General features: G+C 43.5%; 1 protein-coding gene across 9 annotated transcripts in view; it reads left to right on the forward strand.

Moving 5' to 3' along the window:
* The window catches only part of kif1b (kinesin family member 1B), a 274,231-nt gene that overhangs the window by 86,036 nt on the left and 168,026 nt on the right, over positions 1-20,169 (forward strand). For all 9 annotated transcript variants that reach the window (XM_072245139.1, XM_072245131.1, XM_072245136.1 and 6 more), the window contains 3 exons: positions 14,275-14,351; positions 15,641-15,820; positions 17,095-17,160. In XM_072245139.1, coding sequence (XP_072101240.1) covers positions 14,275-14,351; positions 15,641-15,820; positions 17,095-17,160 — 323 coding nt within the window. The remainder of the gene's footprint in view (positions 1-14,274; positions 14,352-15,640; positions 15,821-17,094; positions 17,161-20,169) is intronic.

Here is a 20,169-nt window from a genome sequence, read left to right on the forward strand (position 1 = left end):
GGTTTCAGATTATTGATAGGAAAGTCAAAAGGGATTTTTGTTTACCCTCCTCCCACACAGAACTTGGCGGGGGAGGGGTCTGGAACACACGGCCTGAAAATGAGAAGCCCTTTTTTAGGCCAGAGGGTGATAAATCTGTGGAATTCATTGCCATAGGTGGCTGTGGAGGCCAGGTCAATGAGTATATTTAAAGAGGAGGAATGTGGATTCTTAGTTGTTAAGGGTGTCAAAGGTTACGGGGAGAAGGCAGAAGAATGGGGTTAAGAGGAATAATTAGCCAGTCACGATGGAGTGACAGAGTAGACTCAATGGGCCAAATGGCCTAATTCTTCTCCTTTATTTTTAAGCCTTATGAAAAGGTGCAGAGGGAGAAATGCTTCACACATCTTAAAATGTGCTAAGATGTGGACGAATAGCTGTGATTTGCAGAGCTACAGGTTAAGGGTCAGATGTTTTTACTAGATTGGATAGCTTTTTTTTTGATTAACACACACATGATGGGCCAAGTGGTCATTACTATCTTGTGGGTTTATCTAAAGTGAACGTTGATACATTCTTGATTAGTAAGGGCATGAAAGGTTACAAGGAGAAGGCAGAAGAATGGGGTTGAGCAGGAATATTAGTCGGCCATAGTTAAAGGCCAGTGAAAACTTGATGGGCTGAATGGCCTAATTCTGCTCCTATGTCTTATGGTTCAAAGAATCAAAGATTTGAAGTACATTTATTATCAAAGTATTTATGCAATATACAAGCCTTCGTCTTCCCCTCAGCCAGCCATGAAACAAAGAAAAACATCAAACCCCCCACCCCAAGCGCAAATGGCAACAGAGAAAAAAAACGAGCACAGAAACACAGGATATAAAACTCAAAATCGAAAGAGTCCAGGCAGTTTTTCAGTTTGGCTCAAAGTCAGGCCGCCCTGATTCAAAATCGCCCAAAGTAGCAACAATAAAAGGAGTGACCAGAAACCAGAAACACATCATAATGTCATTTTCCTCGCAGAGCCCCTTTGAATATTCAGTACTGGAGTCAGTTCCAAAAGCCTCCAGACACTGAAAATATACCCTTCTTTGTAACGGTGTTGAAGGACGGTGCACGAAAATACAGCTAACCAGGACATTAAATGACAGAACAGACCCATGGTGAACTTTGCGTTAAACGGTGGAGATACGCCTTTAATTACATAAACACAAGAGACTTATACAGATGGTGGAAATACAGAGTAACGCACAAAATGCTGGAGGAACTCGGCAGGTCAGGCATCGTCTGTGGAAATAAACAGTCGACGTTTCGGGCTGAGATGCTTCAGGACTGGAAAGGAAGCGGGGAGAATGCAGAATAAGATGGGGGGAGAGGGAAGAGGATGGAGTACAAGCTGGTAGTTGAGGGGAAGGTAGGTGGGTGGGGGGAGATAGGTAAAAGGCTGAATAAGAAAGAATCTGAAAGGAGAGGAGAGTAGACTATGGGAGAAAAGGAAGAAGGAAGGGCACCAGAGAGGTGAAAGGCAGATGAGAAGAGGGGAGCCAGGATGGAAAAAGAGATGAGGTGGGGGAGGGGAGAGATCTACTGGAAGTTAGGGGGTATGATCTTCCAACATGAGAGGGGCCTCATCATGGCAGTAGAGGTATCCTTTGCCTTCTCCAACTGTGTTATTCTGGCTTTCGCACCCCACCCCATTCCTGCCCAGTCCTGATGTAGGGATACCTTCCAGCTTCTTGCTTCTTACCCCCTTTTCCACCCACTCACCTTCCCCCTAACCTGATCTCACCTAACACCTTCCAACATGTACTCCTCTTCCTCCTCCCCACCTTCTAGTTCAGGCTTTTTACCCCCTTCCTTTCCGGACCTGATGAAGGGTTTCGGCCCGAAACACCGACTGCTTCTTCCTCTCTATTCACGTTTCCTGATCTGCTGAGTTCCCCCGGCATTTTGTGTGTGTGGGTGTGCGTTGCTCTGGATTTCCAGCATCTGCGGAATCTCTTGTGTTTCAGATTGGACCGAGATAACGCTGCTTTTTTGCAAAATCCTACTGTCCCCTGAAGTTTTAAAAAAAAGCAATGATGGTAGTTCAATATTGGACAGAAGCAACAGAACCTGTGTTAACTGATCATGTGCCATGCAGGAGACAGAGCATCTATTTTTGAGTACTATGAAGCAAGTGTCAGCAGCTGTTCAGCGGTCCTTCAGAAGTCGAGTATGTTTGCATTCTCGGGATACTGCAGATTCTTCCCCACTGCATGAACTAACTAATGAAGTGTTTGTTTAAATTACTTGTTCAGGGTTGTCAATATCGTCCGCAGTGGAGAACCAGGGTAGATTCTTCGGAAATGTCAGACTTAGAACAGATATAACACATCCTTCTGGCTTTTTATCAAAGTATACAACTCTGAACTTCTTGAGTTCTCCCCGTAGCCACGAAACCAAGAAAGAGAAGAAAGGCAGCACAACCATCGACCCCCAAATCCCATCTCCCCACGGAAACACAAACACAAACTGAACAGGCACGTCGACCCCCCCCCCCCCCAAATCCCCCTTCTCTCACAAAAAAAGGAATAAAATGTGTCAGGTACATCGACCCCTCCCTCGCACAAAAAAACAAACAAAATGGATCAGACGTATCGACCCTCAAATCCCTCCCTCCCTCGCACAAAAAAAATTAACAAAATGGATCAGGCACATCAACCCCTCACAAATCCCTTGTTCAGCACAAAAAAACCTGGAAAAATCAGGCGGAAAAATCCAGAATATAAAAACTATAAGACTGAAACATAGTGTCTATATGATAAGGTGGGAAAGCTCACTTCAACCAGTGACTTCCTGTGTGACCTGGACATTGCATATTCCGAAGTAAAGGCAGAAATAGGGAATACGAGGAGGTATAATTTTAAGGTGGTTGGAGGGAAGTATGGTGGGGGTTGTCAGAGGTGAGTTCTTTAGGCAGAACGGTGGGTGTGCTGAACGTGCTGCCAGATGCGGTGTTAGGAACATGTATATTAGGGTCTCGTTAGAAACTCTTAGGTAGGCACGTGAATGATAGAAAAAGATGGTGTTAGCTACTGACATGATGAAGGAAACCGTGAACACCGCCAGAGACGCAGGACTTTCATTGCTGCCCTAAACGCCAGCAGCGTATTAGGTAAAAGAAGGAGAACATAGGAGGGAATGGTTAGATTGACCTTGGAGTAGGTTCAAAGGTCAGCACAACACCGCAGGCCAAGGGCCTGTACTGTGCTGTAGTGTTCTATGTTAAAGAGGGATCATTGTGCACTAGAATAGATTTTCTTTTACTTCAGAGTAAGCAAATGCAGTAGCCCTTCCCAAATTCCTGATTTAATTGGGGTTTGGTTTCTGGGTTGTCAGGTGTCCATGGTACTCCAGGCCTCAAAGTTCCTGTTCTCATTGCGTTCCTGGTTGGGGTTCTTTGCCAAAGCACAAAGGCCTTTCGAGCTGCACAAAGACTCTGATGGGTTGGAAATCCTGACTCTTCAGCATTAGTGTTCACTCTCGATTCTGGAATGTGCCTGGACGACCAGCGTACAGGCAAGGTGTTTGCTCAGAAGCGTGGGTGGGGGCAGGAATGTGGCACACTCCGAGATAACCCACATAGTCAAATGGTGAATATACAAACTCCTTACAGGCAGCTGTGGGAATTGAACTCTGTCCATAATCACTGGAGTTCTGAAGCATTCTGCCATGGTACCCACTGTGCCTCTGGTTGGCAATCGGAGCCAGAGTCTGGATTGTTTTTTATGTTTTCTACTCCCCTTAAACTCACCATGGACACTGAAAAATGTATTATACATAGCATTTTAAAAAAATCAAATAGAAATGTTTGAGAACTAATTGGAATGACATCTGAAAGTCAAGAAAATTTCAGCTTGTGCCACCAAATCCCAGAGCTTTCTTCTTTATCAGAGTTTTACTGTGGTTGAAATATTTCTCTTCTGGGATAGACATTCCCTTGCCAAAGCCATTATTGCCTTTCAGAACGTGGTGTGTTGCTTTGTTGAATCACCACAGTCCTTACACGTATTATGTTTGTGGCTTGGTGGAATTAAATGGACTTTGGTCCTTTTAAACCACACTGCTGTGGGTTAGGGGTTGTGGTGTTAGACCCTGTTACGGTGGCAGATTTCCACCCTAGAAGGATATTACCAAAGAAGATGGGTAACACCTAACCTACAACGTGATAGTTTCCTAGTCATCAAAAACATTCTTCTTCTTTTTAATGCAGATTTATTTAAATTATTCCCCAAAATTTAAATTCCTTGACTGCTGCAGTGGGATTAGAGTTTCTGTTCTGAGATCTCTGACTTCTGTTGTTAACTACTGTGCTCCTCTCCCCAACAAATTGGTTTTAAGATCATAAGGTATAGAAGCAGAATTAGGTCATTCAACCCATCGGATCTGCTCTGATATTCCATCATGGCTGATCTATTATCCCTTTCACCCCATCTTCCTGCCATCCCTTACTAAAGAAGAAGCTGTCAACCTCTGGTTTAAATATATCCAATAACTTGGCCTCCATAACTCGTGTTCTCAATATTATTTATTTACTTTTGTCTGTATTTTCAGTTTGTCTTCTGCACATTAGTTTATCAGTCTTTGTGTGTGGTTTTTAATCAATTCTCTTGTACTTCTTCGTTCCACTGTGAATGCCTGCAAGAAAATGAATCTGAATGTAGAATATGTAATTTGGTAATAAATCCACTTTGAACTGAGTTCTTCCTGCTGCTGTGAACTGTTGCTGTACACACAGTAACTGTCTACACTTCAGTATTCTACTGGCTGTGTTTTGCTTTTAACTTAATTGCTTCTTCAAGGAAGACAGGAACAAGGTCTGTGATGCAAGCTTTTGCAAGTCTCTCTCAATATACAGGACTGATTATTTTGCTTGCAATTAGGACCAGGGAGAATTCTTAATGTGATTTAGGAGGCCAGTATATGATCTGTATTCCCCCAAGTGGTTAATAACAGAAGGAAGTGGATCTGCTGTTCCTGCTTGGGGTCCGCACTATTGTTGTAGACCAGAGCATGAACCAGTCTGACTTTTATTGGAAAATGTCGCTCACTGTCTGTCTGGCCTGCTTGCATTGGCAGAAAGACGGATTGTGGCACAAGGCGATTACTTCAATTGACACGCCCACTGACAACTGTGTCTATTTTTGGAGGGTGGCCTTTTAAGCTATGATTGCTGCGTGAGTGTTGGTTTTAATTTCGTTATTTGGAATGAGGATGTGACATCTTTCAGTTGACGATGAGCCGTTAGCCCAAGTTTCCATGAATGAGCCATTTTAATGGACTTGCATCCAGAAAATTAGTGTGGTTTGTAATAGCATCATTTGCAGAAAAGAGATGGCTTTTATTTGTGGCAATTAAACAAAGGTCGTAGTTTAGATTAATTTTACCACATTAGTTTGATATGAAATACAATATTTTCACAGTTATAAGCTGGGGAAGTACTTTATATATTTTGTCATTCTACCTTTAAATGTTACATTCAGCTACCTCCACCTCCTCTTCTCACCTGCCTATCTGAGAAAAGGTAGTGGATGTGGCCCAGTACATCACGGGTAGAGCCCTCCCAACCACTGAGCACAGCTGCATGAATTGCTGTTGTAGGGGAGCAGCAATTTAAATGTCGGCCGGATAGACTAGAAGCCTGAGTGTCCGGTATGGAGGAGAGGGTCAGGTTTATTTTGGCTCGCTGTCCCACCAATGTTTATTTCTTTCTCCCCATCGACAAGGCTGTGAACTGATCCAGCCGCTGTGCGTTTCTACCCCACTGGTGTGAAAACTGTAGACCAAAGCTTGTCTTGTGCTTATTCCGGCTGCTCCGGGACTGGATCTGGGACTCATTCCGGTTCGGAATGCTGTTGGGTTGCTTCTGTTGGCACGGTGTTTTTTTAAAAAATTCTCTCTCTTTCTCTGAGCAATCTCTGAGCAATGTTTTTTTTTGTTTTTAAAAAAATTTTAAATTGGGCTATTTAAGTTTCTTGCTTTGCGGCTGCCTGTAAGCAGACAAATTTCAAGGTGTATGAATTATACATTCTTTGATAATAAATGTGCTTTGAATCTTTGAATCTTCATCATCAGAGATCCCCCACCATCTAGGTCATGCTCCTTTCTCACTGCTGCTATCAGGTAGAAGGTACAAGAGCCTCAGGACTTGCACTACCAGCTTCAAGAACAGTTACTACCCCACAACCATCAGGCTCTTGTGGGGGGGGCGGGGGAGGGATAACTACAGTCACTTGCCCCATCATTGAAATGTTCCTACAACCAGTGATCTCAGTTTAAGGACTCTTTATCTCACGTTCTCGTTATTTAGTGCTATTAGTAAGGGTCCCAGAACAGATCCCTGAGGCACACCACTGGTCACCGACCTCCATGCAGAATATGACCCATCTACAACCGCTCTTTGCCTTCTGTGGGCAAGCCAGTTCTGGATCCACAAAGCAATGTCCCCTTGAATCCCATGCCACCTTACTTTCTCAATATGCCTTGCAATGGGGCACCTTAAAAGGACACCCCTGGTAAAGAAATTCATTCTCATCTCCGTCTAAAAGAACATCCCTCTATTCTGAGGCTGTGTCCTCTGGTCTTAGACTCTCCCACCATAGGGAACATCCTCTCCACATCCAATCTATCAAGGCCTTTCTCCATTTGATAGGTTTCAATTAGATCGCCCTTCATTCTTCTGAATTCTAGTGAATACAGGCCCAGAGCCATCAAATGCTGTTCATATGACAAGCCATTCAAACCTGGAATCATTTTCGTGAACCTCCTTTGAACCCTCTCCAGTTTCAGCACATCCTTTCTAAGATAAAGGGCCCCAAACTGTTCACAATACTCCAATTGAGGCCTCACCAGTGTTTTATAAAGCCTCAACATTAATTAAATCCTTGCTTTTCTGTTCCAGCCCTCTTGAAATGAATGCTAACCTCATATTTGCCTTCCTCACCGTAGGCTTAAATTAACCTTTAGGGAATCCTGTACAAGGACTCCCAAGTCCCTTCGCATTTCAGGTTTTGTATTTTCTCCTCATTTAGAAAATAGTCAACCCTTTTATTCCTTTAACTGAAGTGCATGACCATACACTTCCCAACACTGTATTCCATCTGCCATTTCTTTGCTCATTTTCCTAATCTTTCTAAGTCCTCCTGTAGCCCCTCTACTTTCTCAAAACTACCTGACCCCCCTCATCTTCATATCATCTGCAAACTTTGCAACAAAGCCATCAATTCCATCATTCAAGCCATTGACATATAACGTAAAAAGAATCGGTCCCAACACAGACCCCTGTGGAACACCACTAGTTACCTGCAGCCAGCCAGAAAAGTTCACTTTATTCCCACTCTTTGCCTCCTGCCAGCCAGGCACTGCTTTATCCATGCTAGAATCTTTTCTGTACTACCGTGGACTTGTAGCTTGTTAAGCAACCTCAAGCGTGGCACCTTGTCAAAGGCAGTTCTGAAAATCCAGGTACACCACAGCAACCAATTCTCCTTTCTCTATCTTGCTTGTTAGTTCTTCAAAGAATTCCAACAGATTTGTCAGGCAAGGTTTTCCCTTGAGGAAACCATGCTGACTATGGCCTATTTTATCATGTGCCTGCAAGTAACCTGAGGCCTCATCCTTATAATTGACTCCAATATCTTCCTAACCACAAGTTCTTTCCCAGTACTTTACCTTTTCCACCTATCACCACCCATCCACCCACCGGCTTCTCCTATCTCCTTCTAGCTCGCCCTCTGCCCCTCCCCCTCATATTCTTATTCTGGCTTCTTCCCCCTTCTCTCCCAGTCCTGCTAAAGGATCTCAGCCTGAAATGTCAACTGTTTATTCATTTCCAGAGATGCTGCTTGATCTGCTGAGTCCCTCCAGCATTTTGTGGGTGTTACTCTGGATTATCTGCAGAATTGCTTGTGCTTTGGAAGATTTGCTTTATTTGTCACATGTGCATTGAAGAATGCAGTGAAATAAATCATTTGCCATCAATGACCAACACAGTTTGAAGATGTGCTGGAGACAGCAACCAAGTGTCCCCATCCTTTTGGCACCAATATAGCATGCCCACAGCTTACTGACCCTAACCTGTAGGTCTTTGGATCATCCTTGTAAACCTTTCTACGTTCTTGTGAGCTTAATCATATCTTACCAGTACTGTTAAAATCTTTTTTTTTAAAGTGTGAAGGACAGTTTTACAAATGAGTTCTGTCAGCCTTTACAACTACTTTTTAAAAACCTCCTTTTGCAGCAAATTAATAATACACAATTGGGTTCTCTGCACAATTGAAGCATAACAATTTTGAATTGCCCAATGAGCTTCTGACTGGCTGCATCACCATCTGGTTTTCGGGGAGTGGGAGGGCTACTCCGCAGGGTCGAATTAAGCTGCAGAAAGTTGTAAGCTCAGTCAGATCCATCATGGGCACTAGCCTCCCCAGTTTCTTTAAGCAGTGATGCCTCAAAAAGGTGACGCCCATCACCCAGGTCATGCCTTCTTCTCGTTGCTACCATCAGGAATGAGGAACAGAAACCTGAAGGCACACACTCAGCGATTCAGGAACAGCTTCTTCCCCTCTGCCAGTGGATCTCTGAATGGACATCGGGCCCGTGAACACTACCTCACTACTTTCCCTTTTCTCTTTTTTGCAATACTTATTTAATTTAACTTGCTGTAATTCAGTTTTTATTATGTATTGCAATATACTGCTGCCGCATAACAACAAATTTCATGACATATGCCAGTGCTATTAAAACTGATTCTGAGCTCTGATCATCCATTACAATAGGCAATTTTTGTACTTGGCCAATGAAAGACATTTCTAGTTTCCACAGCAACCAGAATTAGGATATTAGTGCGGAAGCTGGGCAGATGCCAGCAGAAGAAACTTTGGGACCGTCTTTGGAAACTGTGGGAACACACTTGACAAAGCCCTTCCCATCAGCAGGAAAAGCTTTACTCAGCAACAATAATACAAGTGCATTATTCCATTCAGTCCCAAAAATGGTATGCAGTGACTTAACTTTGAAAATCATTTTGTAATCTTATGTTAAATTGCAAAGATTCAAAAGTACATTTATTATCAAAGTATATATGCTGTATACAGACCTGAGATCTGTTTTCCCCGCAGACATGAATCAAAGAAACACTATGGAACTCGTTCAAAGAAAACATCAAACACCCAACACGCAAAAAACCCCACAAATCACGCAAATGGCAAAAAAGAAAGAACGAATGACTCACAGAACATTAAACATCAAACTGCAGTGTCCTTGAAACTGTCTAGGAATGTTCAGTTTAGACCAGTTCAGTTCAACGTAGCGCTGTGTCGTTTGTTGACTGCAGGCCGCAGAACCAGTCTGCCCCGATCAATATTGTGAAACTAGCAATAAAAATAGAGCAACCAGAAGCACATATAACATGAACTGCAGTCTTCTAAAAACGACTGCCACTCGCACAAAATGGCATTTTTGAGATCTTCACCCCCTGAGATTCACAGGCAGCCATTTTAAAAACTGCTTTGTAGACTCATCTACTAATGGCCGAACAGACTAGATGGACTGAATGGCCTAATTCTGCTTCTATGAGCAGTCGGAGAAATGGGATCTGCATCCTTTGGAATTCAGAAGAATAAATGGTGATCTTATTGAAACATCTGATTCTAAGGCGGCCAATAGGGTAGATACTCAAAACGTTTTCAGTAGTCACAGTAGCCTAGCGGTTAGTGTGGTGTTATTACAGCACGGGGCATCGGAGTTTGAGTTCAATTATCTAAAAGGAGTTTGTAGGTCCTCCCTGTGAACAAGTGGGTTTCCTCCAAGTGCTTTGGTTTCCTTCCACTGTCCAAGGATGTGTCGGTTAGTAGGCAGGTTGACCATTGTAAGCTGTCCTGTGATTAGGTGGGGAATACATTGGTGAGTCGCTGACAGCACGACTCAGGTAGCTGGAAGGGTACATTCCACACCCTATCTCTAAATAATTAAATAGACATAGATCAAAGGGGACATGGTTACGTGGCCAGGGAATAAAAGCGAGGTACACTGGAACAACCTCTCATGGAGGATGGTGAATCTCTTGCCAGCTTGCAGGGTAGTGTAGCAGTTAGTGTAATGCCTTACAGCACGAGCGATCGGTAGATCAAGGTTCAATTCCCGTCGCTGCCCGTAAGGAGTTGATCGAGTGAGTTTCTTCCAGGTGCTGCGGCTTCCTCCCACTTTTCACAGGTGTAGGTGGTAGGGCTGGTACGCTGTGGGGTACGTCAGCACTGGAAGCACCGCGGCACTCGTGGGCTGCCCCCCCCCGCCAGTGCATCCTTGGTCATTGATGCAAAGTACGTATTCGATGTACAAGTGACAAATGAAGCTTGTAAAGCTACTCTTTGAAAGTTAGGTACTGTTCAGTTAGCTCATTCTTGTGGAATAAATACAATAATCAGCGGATTCTGCTTTAGGCACCATCTCAAGCGGTTCCTTTCCGTCTGGAAAGGCAGAAGGAAAAAATGATATTTTACTCATTTCTCAGTAAATGGATCTGGTTTATCCAGAGGCACATTGAAGAGTCCATTTGCATTGTAGATAAGTTACTGGATCATCGACCCAAATATACAAGTTCAAATCCTGCAATGGGATTAGAACTCGAGTGATTAAATTCTGCAATTGAAAGCCTAGAATTTGGTAATGATGGTTGTGAAATTACGCCACTGCTGTAAAGCTCATCTTATTCATTCATTTTTTTTTAAATCTAGTTTTGCTTGTAAACCCAGATCAATGTGATAGACGGTTAATTGTTTTCTGAAGTGCAAAAAGAGGAAAGAAAGCAGTGAGGTAGTGTTCACAGGTTCACTGTCCATTTAGAAATCAAATGGCAGAGGGGAAGAAGCTGTATCTGTTATTTGGTTATTCTCATATTAGCCCTGCTCTTTGCACTACATCAGATTATTCTACAGATCTATCCGTCATTTTGCACTCTGTCGGTGTATTTTTTCTTGTTTTTATTAGACCATAGGCATCTGTTAGTCTCGTGAGACCTTGGATTTGCGTCTTGGAAGGCTTCCAGGGCGCAGGCCTGGGCAAGGTTGTATGGTAGACCAGCAGTTGCCCAAGTTGCAAGTCTCCCCTCTCCACACCACCGATGTTGTCCAAGGGAAGGGCACTAGGGCCGATACAGCTTGGCACCAGTGTCGTCGCAGAGCAATGTGTGGTTAAGTGCCTTGCTCAAGGACACACACGCTGCCTCAGCCAAGACTCGAACTAGCGACCTTCAAATCACTAGACGAACACCTTAACCACTTGGCCACGCGCCAACACGTTAGACCACAAGACTATAAGATAATAGGAGCAGAATTAGGCCATTTGGCCCATCGAGTCTGCTCAACCTTTTTATCCTGGCTGATCCATTTTCCCTCTCAACCCAAATCACTTGCCTTCCCTCTGTATCACCTTCATGCCCTGACCAATCAAGAATCTGTCAACCCCTGCCTTAAATAAACCAATGGTTTGGCCGTCACAACCGCCTTTGGCAATGAATTCCACAGATTCACCAACTCTCTGCTAAAGAAATTCTTCCTCATCTCCGTTCTAAATGGATCCCCCTCTATTCTGAGGCTGTGTCCTCTGGTCTTAGACTCTGCTGCCATAGGAAACATTCTCTCCACAACCACTCTATTGAGGCCTTTCAACATTCAATAAATTTCAATGAGGTCACCCAACATTCTTCTGAATTCTAGTGAATACAGGCCCAGAGCCATCAAACTCTATTCCTATGACAAGCCTTTCAATCCTGGAATCATTTTTGTGAACCTCCTTTGAACCCTCCCCAATGTTAGCACATCCCCTCTTAGATTAGGGTCCAAAACTGCTCACAATACTCCAAGTGAAACCTCACCAGAGCTTTATAAAGCCTCAACATTACATCCTTGCTTTTATATGCTAGTCCTCTTGTAATGAATGCTAAAATCACATTTACCTTCCTTATCACCGACTCAACCTCCAAATTAGCCTTCAGGGAATCCTGCACAAGTACTCCCAAGTCACTTTGCACCTCAGATTTTTGAATTTTCTCTCAATTTAGAAAATAGCCTACTCCTTCATTTCTTCTGTCAAAGTGCATGACTGTACACTTTTCAACGGTGTATTCCATCTACCACTACTTTGCCCATTTGTCTAATCTGTTGATGAGTCCTTTTGTAGCCTCTCTGGTTCCTCAAAACTGCCTGCCCCTCCACCTATCTCTATATCATCCACAGAATTTGCCACAAAGCCATCAATTCCATCATCTATATATACTGTCTACTGTGATCATCATGTGAGGAAGGAATTTCAATGCAGCCTGAAGTACATTGCAAACTAATCTGATCTGAACTGAACACCAGCTTTCAAAAACTGGAGAAATAGAAGGTTCCCAGGTCAAAGTAAATTTATTAACCAAGTACATACATGTTACTATATACAGAATTGAGATTCATTTTTTGTAGGCACTCACAGCAGAATAAAGAAACACAATAGAATCAGTGATGAACAACTGATGTGCAAAAGAAGACAAAATGTGCGAATATAAAAATAACAAATAATAACAATAAGTAAGTAAATAAATAATACTAGGGACTTGAGTTGTGGAGTGTTTGACAGTGAGTCTATATATCTTCATTAGGAAATCCAGTGAATTGGAAAATGTTTTATGAAAATTTCAATTATCATCTAGCAAACCTCAAAAGCATCAGTGGAGCAGTGGCTCCCTTTGATCTGTAGGAATGCTGGTTGCTTTTCTGCACCTGGGATTGTTCACTAATCTTGCTCTCAGTAGCATAAGACTATGTACTGAAAGATACTTCTGTGAATCCCCAACCTGGATCACCAGATCAATTTGTTGAGTTTTCTCTGACAGTTCATATTTTTAAAAATTAATTTCACAATTGGATCTGTGATTCAGTTTAAATGAAAAACTATCACAGTGGCGGACATGTTCGGAATGGTAATCGTCGATTTTCAAGGCTTGGTGTTTGAGACCATGTTTTTAAAATGTAGTCTTGATTTCTGGGTTTTGAGCACCTGAGTTATGGGAGATGGTTGTATGGGTTTGGAGAGTGGAGATTTGTTAGGGGTGTACAGAATTGAGGGGTGTGGACAGGGGAAATGCAAGGTTGGATGAGACTAGAACTAGAGGTCATAGGTTAAGGGTGAAAAGTAAAATATTTAAGGGGTACTTGAAGGGGGAACTTCACTCAGGGTGACAGGAATGTGGGATGAGCTGCCTGTTGAAGTGGTGGATGTGGGTTTGAATGCAACATTTAAGATAAGCTTGGATGGATACATGGATGGGAGGAGTATTTTACAGGGGCACAACTGAGAGCATCCTGACTGGCTGCATCACTGCCTGGTATGGGAACTGTACTTCCCTCAATCACAGGACTTTACAGAGAGTGGTGCGGACAGCCCAGCACATCTGTAGATGTGAACTTCCCACCATTCAGGACATTTACAAAGACAGGTGTGTAAAAAGGGCCAGAGGGATCATTGGGGACCCGAGTCACCCCAACCACAAACAGTTCTGACTGTTACCATCCAGGAAGCGGTACTGCAGCATAAAAGCCAGATCCAACAGTCTCCGGGACAGCTTCTTCCACCAGGCCATCAGTGGTTAATTCATGCTGATACAATTATATTTCTATGTTATACTGTCTGTCCTGTTGTGCATACTATTTATCATAAATTACTATAAATTGTACGTTGCACATTTAGACGGAGACGTAACGTAAAAATTTTTACTCTTCATGTATATGAAGGATGTAAGTAGTAGAGTCAATTCAATTCAATGGAGGGCTGTGGTCTAGGTGTGGGTTGCTGGGACTAGGCAGAGTAACAGTTCAGCATGAACTAGATGGGCCGAAAGGCCAGTTTTGTGCTGTAGTTCTCAATGACTCTATAATTCCTCTTTACCAACCACTCCCACAGTTGACAACATTCATGGTCTCCTTCATCATCCATTTTTTTCCCCCCATCTATTCCTGGACGGTGGCAAGGATTCAGCTGCAAAGCAGTTTGTCATAAAAGGAATTATTAATGTGGCGTTTTCCCTTGAGAATTGGACTTGCATTCACTCTTTCCCCGGAGAACCTCAATGTTTTATTTTTGGTTATGAGAAAGTTGTGGTTAACAAATGTGCAACTCAAGAAGTGAACCCTTGGCAACTATCTGGGTTACCGTTGGGCTTGCGTCATCACCTTCAGAGTGACTGCTGACGATACCCCGATTTGTCTTGTTTTTCAGGTATTGTAAACCCCAAGAATCCAAAGGAATCACCAAAGACCTTCAGCTTTGACCACTCTTACTGGTCACACACCTCGGTAAGAATTATACTTCCATCAACTTGAATTAAATATACCTTCTAGCAAGACAGCTGAACAACTTGATCAATGCCTTGCACATTAGTTGAAAAACTGGTCTGTGATGTTCTTCACACCAGAACTGCTACACCAATACCCTGTGGTTTTGTATCTGTTTGCCACAGGGACCAATGTACATTGTTTAAATTGTTCCAAAGTACACTTAATGTCAGAATATGTATACAGCATACAACCTGAAATTTGTCATCTTCACAGACGTCCACAAAAATGAACTCCACAGACCGATAGAGACATCAAAGCCCCAAGCCCCCCACCCCTCCCTTCTCACAAGGAGCAGTAAAAGCATCAACTCCCCCCTCCACCCCCACCCACACCAGCAGAAGTACTGACCCCCAACCCCCCAACCATGTGAGCAGCAGCAGAAGAGCCAAAGAGTCCATTGATCCGGAGTCTAACTACAGTCCACAAACTGCACCTCGGTATCTTAGGCTCTCTCTCTCTCCAGCGGGGAGAGAGGTTACTCCTGCAATATTGAGAGCAGAGACCAGAAACTCGCTATTCCGATGTTACAATCTTCCGCATCGTTTCTCCAAGCTCCTCCCCACCCCCCAACTCGAGGACCAAAAGGGTCAGTCAGTCCCTCCCCCCACCCCCCCCCCCCCAAGAGAGAAAGACCGCTCGAGTACAGGAGCTCTCCTCCGACAGCACACCGAACACACCACCTGCTGTCTCGACGTTTTGGTCTCTCATGACGCTTCATTTGGCGAAATCGACGAGGAACCGGGTTGCCTGCAGGGCCGCTCTGTCCGCCCAGCCCTGAGGATGCGCGTCTTCCAGGCCATTCCTGGAGAGGGCCAAGCGCTAGGCTGCACAGTTGGTCCACAACCCCACCGCTTGCGACGGATTGGAGTCAGAATAACGTTTATTATCACTGGCATGTGGCGTGAAAGTTGAACCATAGTTTGCACCTACATAACTGCCTTCACCTGCTTCTGTTGACAAAATGTAAGTGAGCATACAGTTATCAGCAGCTTATTGATATGACCACATGTAGACATTGAATTGAGAACCACTGTGGTTTTGGGCATTAGCCCTATTTCTCTCCCCACTGATGCTGGATATTTCCAGCTTTCTGTTGTTAATGAATTTTGTTAGGATTCGTTGAATGGGCTTAGGGTTCAGCACGGGGACAACTTCATCTGCTGTTTTGTTCTTGTAGTGCTCGACTTGAGAGTAAGCCCACTGAATCGAAGGTAATTGGAGACAATTCTCTTACTCTTTCTTTTTAGGCTGAAGATCCATCCTTTGCTTCGCAGAGTCAGGTCTACAATGACATTGGGAAGGAAATGCTGCAGCACTCCTTTGAGGGTTACAATGTGTGTATTTTTGCGTACGGGCAGACCGGGGCCGGGAAATCGTACACAATGATGGGCAAACAGGATAAAGACCATCAAGGAATAATTCCACAGGTGAAGTTCTGTCATAGTGTGCACACCACTGTCTGAAAGAAGTTTGTACGTGACCACGTGGGTTTCCTCCCAGTTCTCCGGTTTCCTCCCATGATCTAAAGTCATACTGGTTATTTGGTTAACTGGCCATTGTAAATTGTCCTGTAATTAGGCTAGGGTTAGGTAGGTGGTTGGCTGGGCGAGAAGGGCCTGTTCTGTGGTGTAACTCAATAAATAAGCTGAACTATTTTTTAAGAAAACTGATTTTCCACTTACTGTACTATCACAAGAGATTCTGCAGATGCTGGAAATCCAGAGTAACACGCACAAAATGCTGGAACTCAGCAGGTCAGGCAGCATTTATAGAGAGGAATAAACAGGCAACATTTCAGGCTGAGACCTTTCATTAGAACTCCTGATCAAGAGTTTCGGCCCGAAACTTTGACTTTTTGTTTGTTTCCATAGATGCTGCCTGACCTGCTGAGTTCCTCCAGCACTTTTGTGTGTGCTAGTTGTTTCAGTATATTTTTTGACTAGCTTGTTTAATGCAATAGAAGTTGCAACTAGTGATAACGTTGACAGAATTGTTTTTAAATAAATGAGCATTTTTCTACTTTTTTTAAAAAAAAAGCAACTCTAGTAATGATTTCTGGGTCAGAAATTTCTTCCATTTGGAACTACGATCCAGGTTTTCAAATGAGATTTCACAGCAACCAGTGTTTATTATTAAAAGAAGACTTCTATGAAGAGTTGTACTTAATGTGGAATTGATTAAGTGCCAGCACTACAGATTAGTAATACTGGGTAACTTCAATGATCCTATTATAGATTCTGTATCTAGAGCTCAGGAGAAGTGGGGGACCTCATTGAAACCTATCAAATATTGAAAGGCTTAGAAAGAACAGATGAGGAGAGGATGTTTCCAGTAGAGGGGGAGTCTATGACCGGAGGACACAGCCTCAGAATAGAAGGGCATCCCTTTAGAACAGAGATGAGGAATTTATTTAGTCAGAGGATGGTGAATCTGTGGAATTCATTGCCAGATAAGGCTGTGGAGGCTAAGTCATTGGGTATATTTGAAGCAGAGGTTGACAGGTCTTGATTAGTAAGGGTATCCAAGGTTATGGGGAAAAGGCAGGAAATGAGGTTGAGCGGGAAAGTAAATTAGCCATGATTGAATGTTGGAGCAGACTTGAATGGGCTTCTATGTCTTATGGTTTAATATCCTTGCTAGTATGAAATGTCATTAAAATGGATCTCCTGACACTTTAAACTGTATTGTGTTCCCTCTGTAGCTTTGTGAAGAACTTTTTGAGAAAATCAACGACAACAGCAAATCTGACATGTCCTATTCAGTGGAGGTAAGAAATAGCCTGAACTGCATATCTAACGGAATAACTGTCGGCTTCACATTTCTGAGAACCTTACTGAAGGACAACTTGAAGCAGGGGTTCCCAACCTGGGGTTCACAGGCCCCTCAGTTAATGGTAGGGGTCCATGGCATAAAAAAAGGTTGGGAATGAACCCCTGACTTAAAGGATAGTTTCTCTTTTTTTTTTTGCCATAGAATCACTCAGTATAACATGACCACAGCCTGCACTTGTGGTGTTTGACAAGGAGTCTGGAAGGCTACAGAGCTGCAGAGTGGCCAGACAGAACGTGGCATTTTGTTCCGGAACCTTGCATTGGGCTGCATCATAACAATGCAGAGGACTCAGCGTGTTAGGAACAGCTTCTTTCTCTTTGCCATCAGCCTTCTGAGTAGACAGTGAACTCATGTACATGACCTCACTTTATTTTTTTGCCCTCTTTTTGCACTATATATATAGTAGTTTATAATTATTACTGTTTTATTTTTCTGTATTGCAATGTAGAGTACAATGGTTTTACACTTTATTATAGTTTCATAGTTGATATTTTCACTGTTTTTTTTGGACTTCCTGTCTGAAATCTTTAAGTTTTCTTATGTAGACCTGCTGTTCATTGTGCTTTCATGTCTTTTGTGCATACGTATGTACAGGAGCGTTATGCAGTTAAATTTCAACGTTTCCCTTGAGTAGCACTTGTTAAATGACCGGATATTGCATTACGGTAACCAGTAATGACACAAGAGTGCCCAGTTATATGAAATCATCTGCCTTTGCCCTGATCTGAAGCCAAGTTCAGACAAGATGAAAAAGGCACCAGTTGCAGGTCATAAATAATTTGTGTTTCAAAGGCTGGAGCTAGATCTGCAAAACTGCTCTGAAGTTCGTAATACACTCAGTGGCCACTTTATTAGATACACCTATACACCTCAGTAATGTAAATATCTAATCAGCCAATCACATGGCAGCAACTCATCACATAAAAGCAAGCAGACGTGGCCAAGAGGTTCAGTTGTTGTTCAGACCAAACATCAGAATGGGGGAAGAAATGTGATCTAAGTGGCTTGTAGCATGAAATGATTGTTGGTGCCAGACGGGGTGGTTTGAGTATCTCAGAAACTGCTGATCTCCTGGGATTATCACACATGACAGTACTAAAGTTTGCAGAGAAGGGTGTGAAAAACATCCAGCGAATGTCAGTTCTGTGGGAGAAAACGCCTTGTTAACGAGAGAGGTCAGGAGTGAACGGCCAGACTGGTTCAAGCTGACAGGAGGACAACAGTAATTCAAACAGCCATGCATCTCTGAACGCACAACACGTTGAATCTTGAGGTGGATGGGCTACAGCAACAGAAGACCATGAACGTACACTCAGTGGTCGCTGCTGTGATATGGTCGGTTATTTTTAATGGTAATGGTTGTGCCATTTCATTTCACTTTGCAGCCTTCACTGTCGTCTAGAGTTCTGTGGTGGGATATCAGAATGTAATGACCTGGGTTTTGCAGTCACAGATGATGCAAGGTGGTCTCTATTGATCCAAGAAGTCCACCCACAAACTGTAGCAGTCTCTGGAATGGCCGTCCTCTTTAGGGAAATGACAAGTCATGCTGACAAAATTATGCATGGGAAAATAGGTGCAGGGATAAGCCATTCAGCCCCTTCTGTGTTGGTAGGGACAGCGGGCATCAGCTGCAGGGTGCCAGGCAACATTGACTTCATTGTTATCAACATCCCTCATGACGTGAGCAGAGTTCGAGGCCTGGAGTTCAGGGTTCCGCCAATGGCTAGTCCTGGGGTCAACAGCAAAAATCAAGGCCCAGTGGCCGATCAGAATTGAGGCCCGATGGCCAAAACCCTGGATCTGTGAGCACGCTAGGGTGGTCAAAGTCCTGATGTCTGGGTGGCTGCTGCAGGCCTATGTGTGGGAGGGAGGAAAGGAGCTTGTTTAGACAACCTGATGGCATAAATATTGATTTCTCCTTCCAGTGAACAAATTATCCCCCTCCACCCCACCTTTCTCTGTTCCCCACTCTGACCTTTCACTACTTCTCACCTGCCTATTACTTCCCCCTGGGTCCCCTCCTCCTTCCCTTTCTCCCACTGTCCACCCTCCTCTCCTACCAGATTCTTTCCTCTCCAGTCCTTGACCTTTCCCACCCAGCTGGTTTCACCTATCACCTTCCAGCTAGCCTCTTTCTCCTTCTCTTCCCCCGCCCCACCTTTTTATTCTGGTGTCTTCCCCCTTCCTTCGTCCCGAAGAAGGGTCTCTGACTGTTTACTCTCTTCCACAGATGCTGCCTGACCTGCTGAGTTCTTCCAGCATTTTGAGTGTGTTGCTTTCTTTTGCTGCTTGTTAGTAGTTTTAGATAATTTATGAGATCCAGGATAGATTCAGTAGATTGCCGGGGAGTAGCACTTCTAAGGCAGTGGAGCACTAACATACTTGTACACAAGCGAGATTGCTGACCTTAATTTCAAGTACTGCTGATGCAATAAGCCGGCCAGAAGGCCATTTTAATCTTCCCTGATGTGTAATACTTGTCATTTCCTGCTGATATTAGTTGATGATTTGTGCAGGGTGAATGAATAAAATGTTTGAAATTACTTTTCTCACCCCGCCACCCCTCTTGAAAAAATGTGCAAGTTAATTTATTTGCAGTCATTTTATTAATATTCAGCCTTCTGAAACTTCATCTGGCCTCTTCTTCGAGTGGGTAACTTCACTCACCCCAACACTGAGGTTCCAACTGATTCCACGACCGATAAACTTACTTTCAAGGATGCTACAGCTCCCATTCTCAATATTATTTATTACTTCTATTATTGTTATATTGTTTCTCTTTTCGGATTTGCACGATTTTGCACATTGGTTGTTTGGCCGCCTTTGTGCGTAGCTTTCATTGACTCTGTTGCCTGTCTTTGTATTTGTTGTGAATGCCCGCAAGAAAATGAATCTCGGGGTAGTATACAGTGACACGTTAGTGCCGGTGGTGTCGTGGCCA

Source organism: Mobula birostris, chromosome 27 (assembly GCF_030028105.1).
Source record: "Mobula birostris isolate sMobBir1 chromosome 27, sMobBir1.hap1, whole genome shotgun sequence".
NCBI lineage: Eukaryota > Metazoa > Chordata > Chondrichthyes > Myliobatiformes > Myliobatidae > Mobula > Mobula birostris.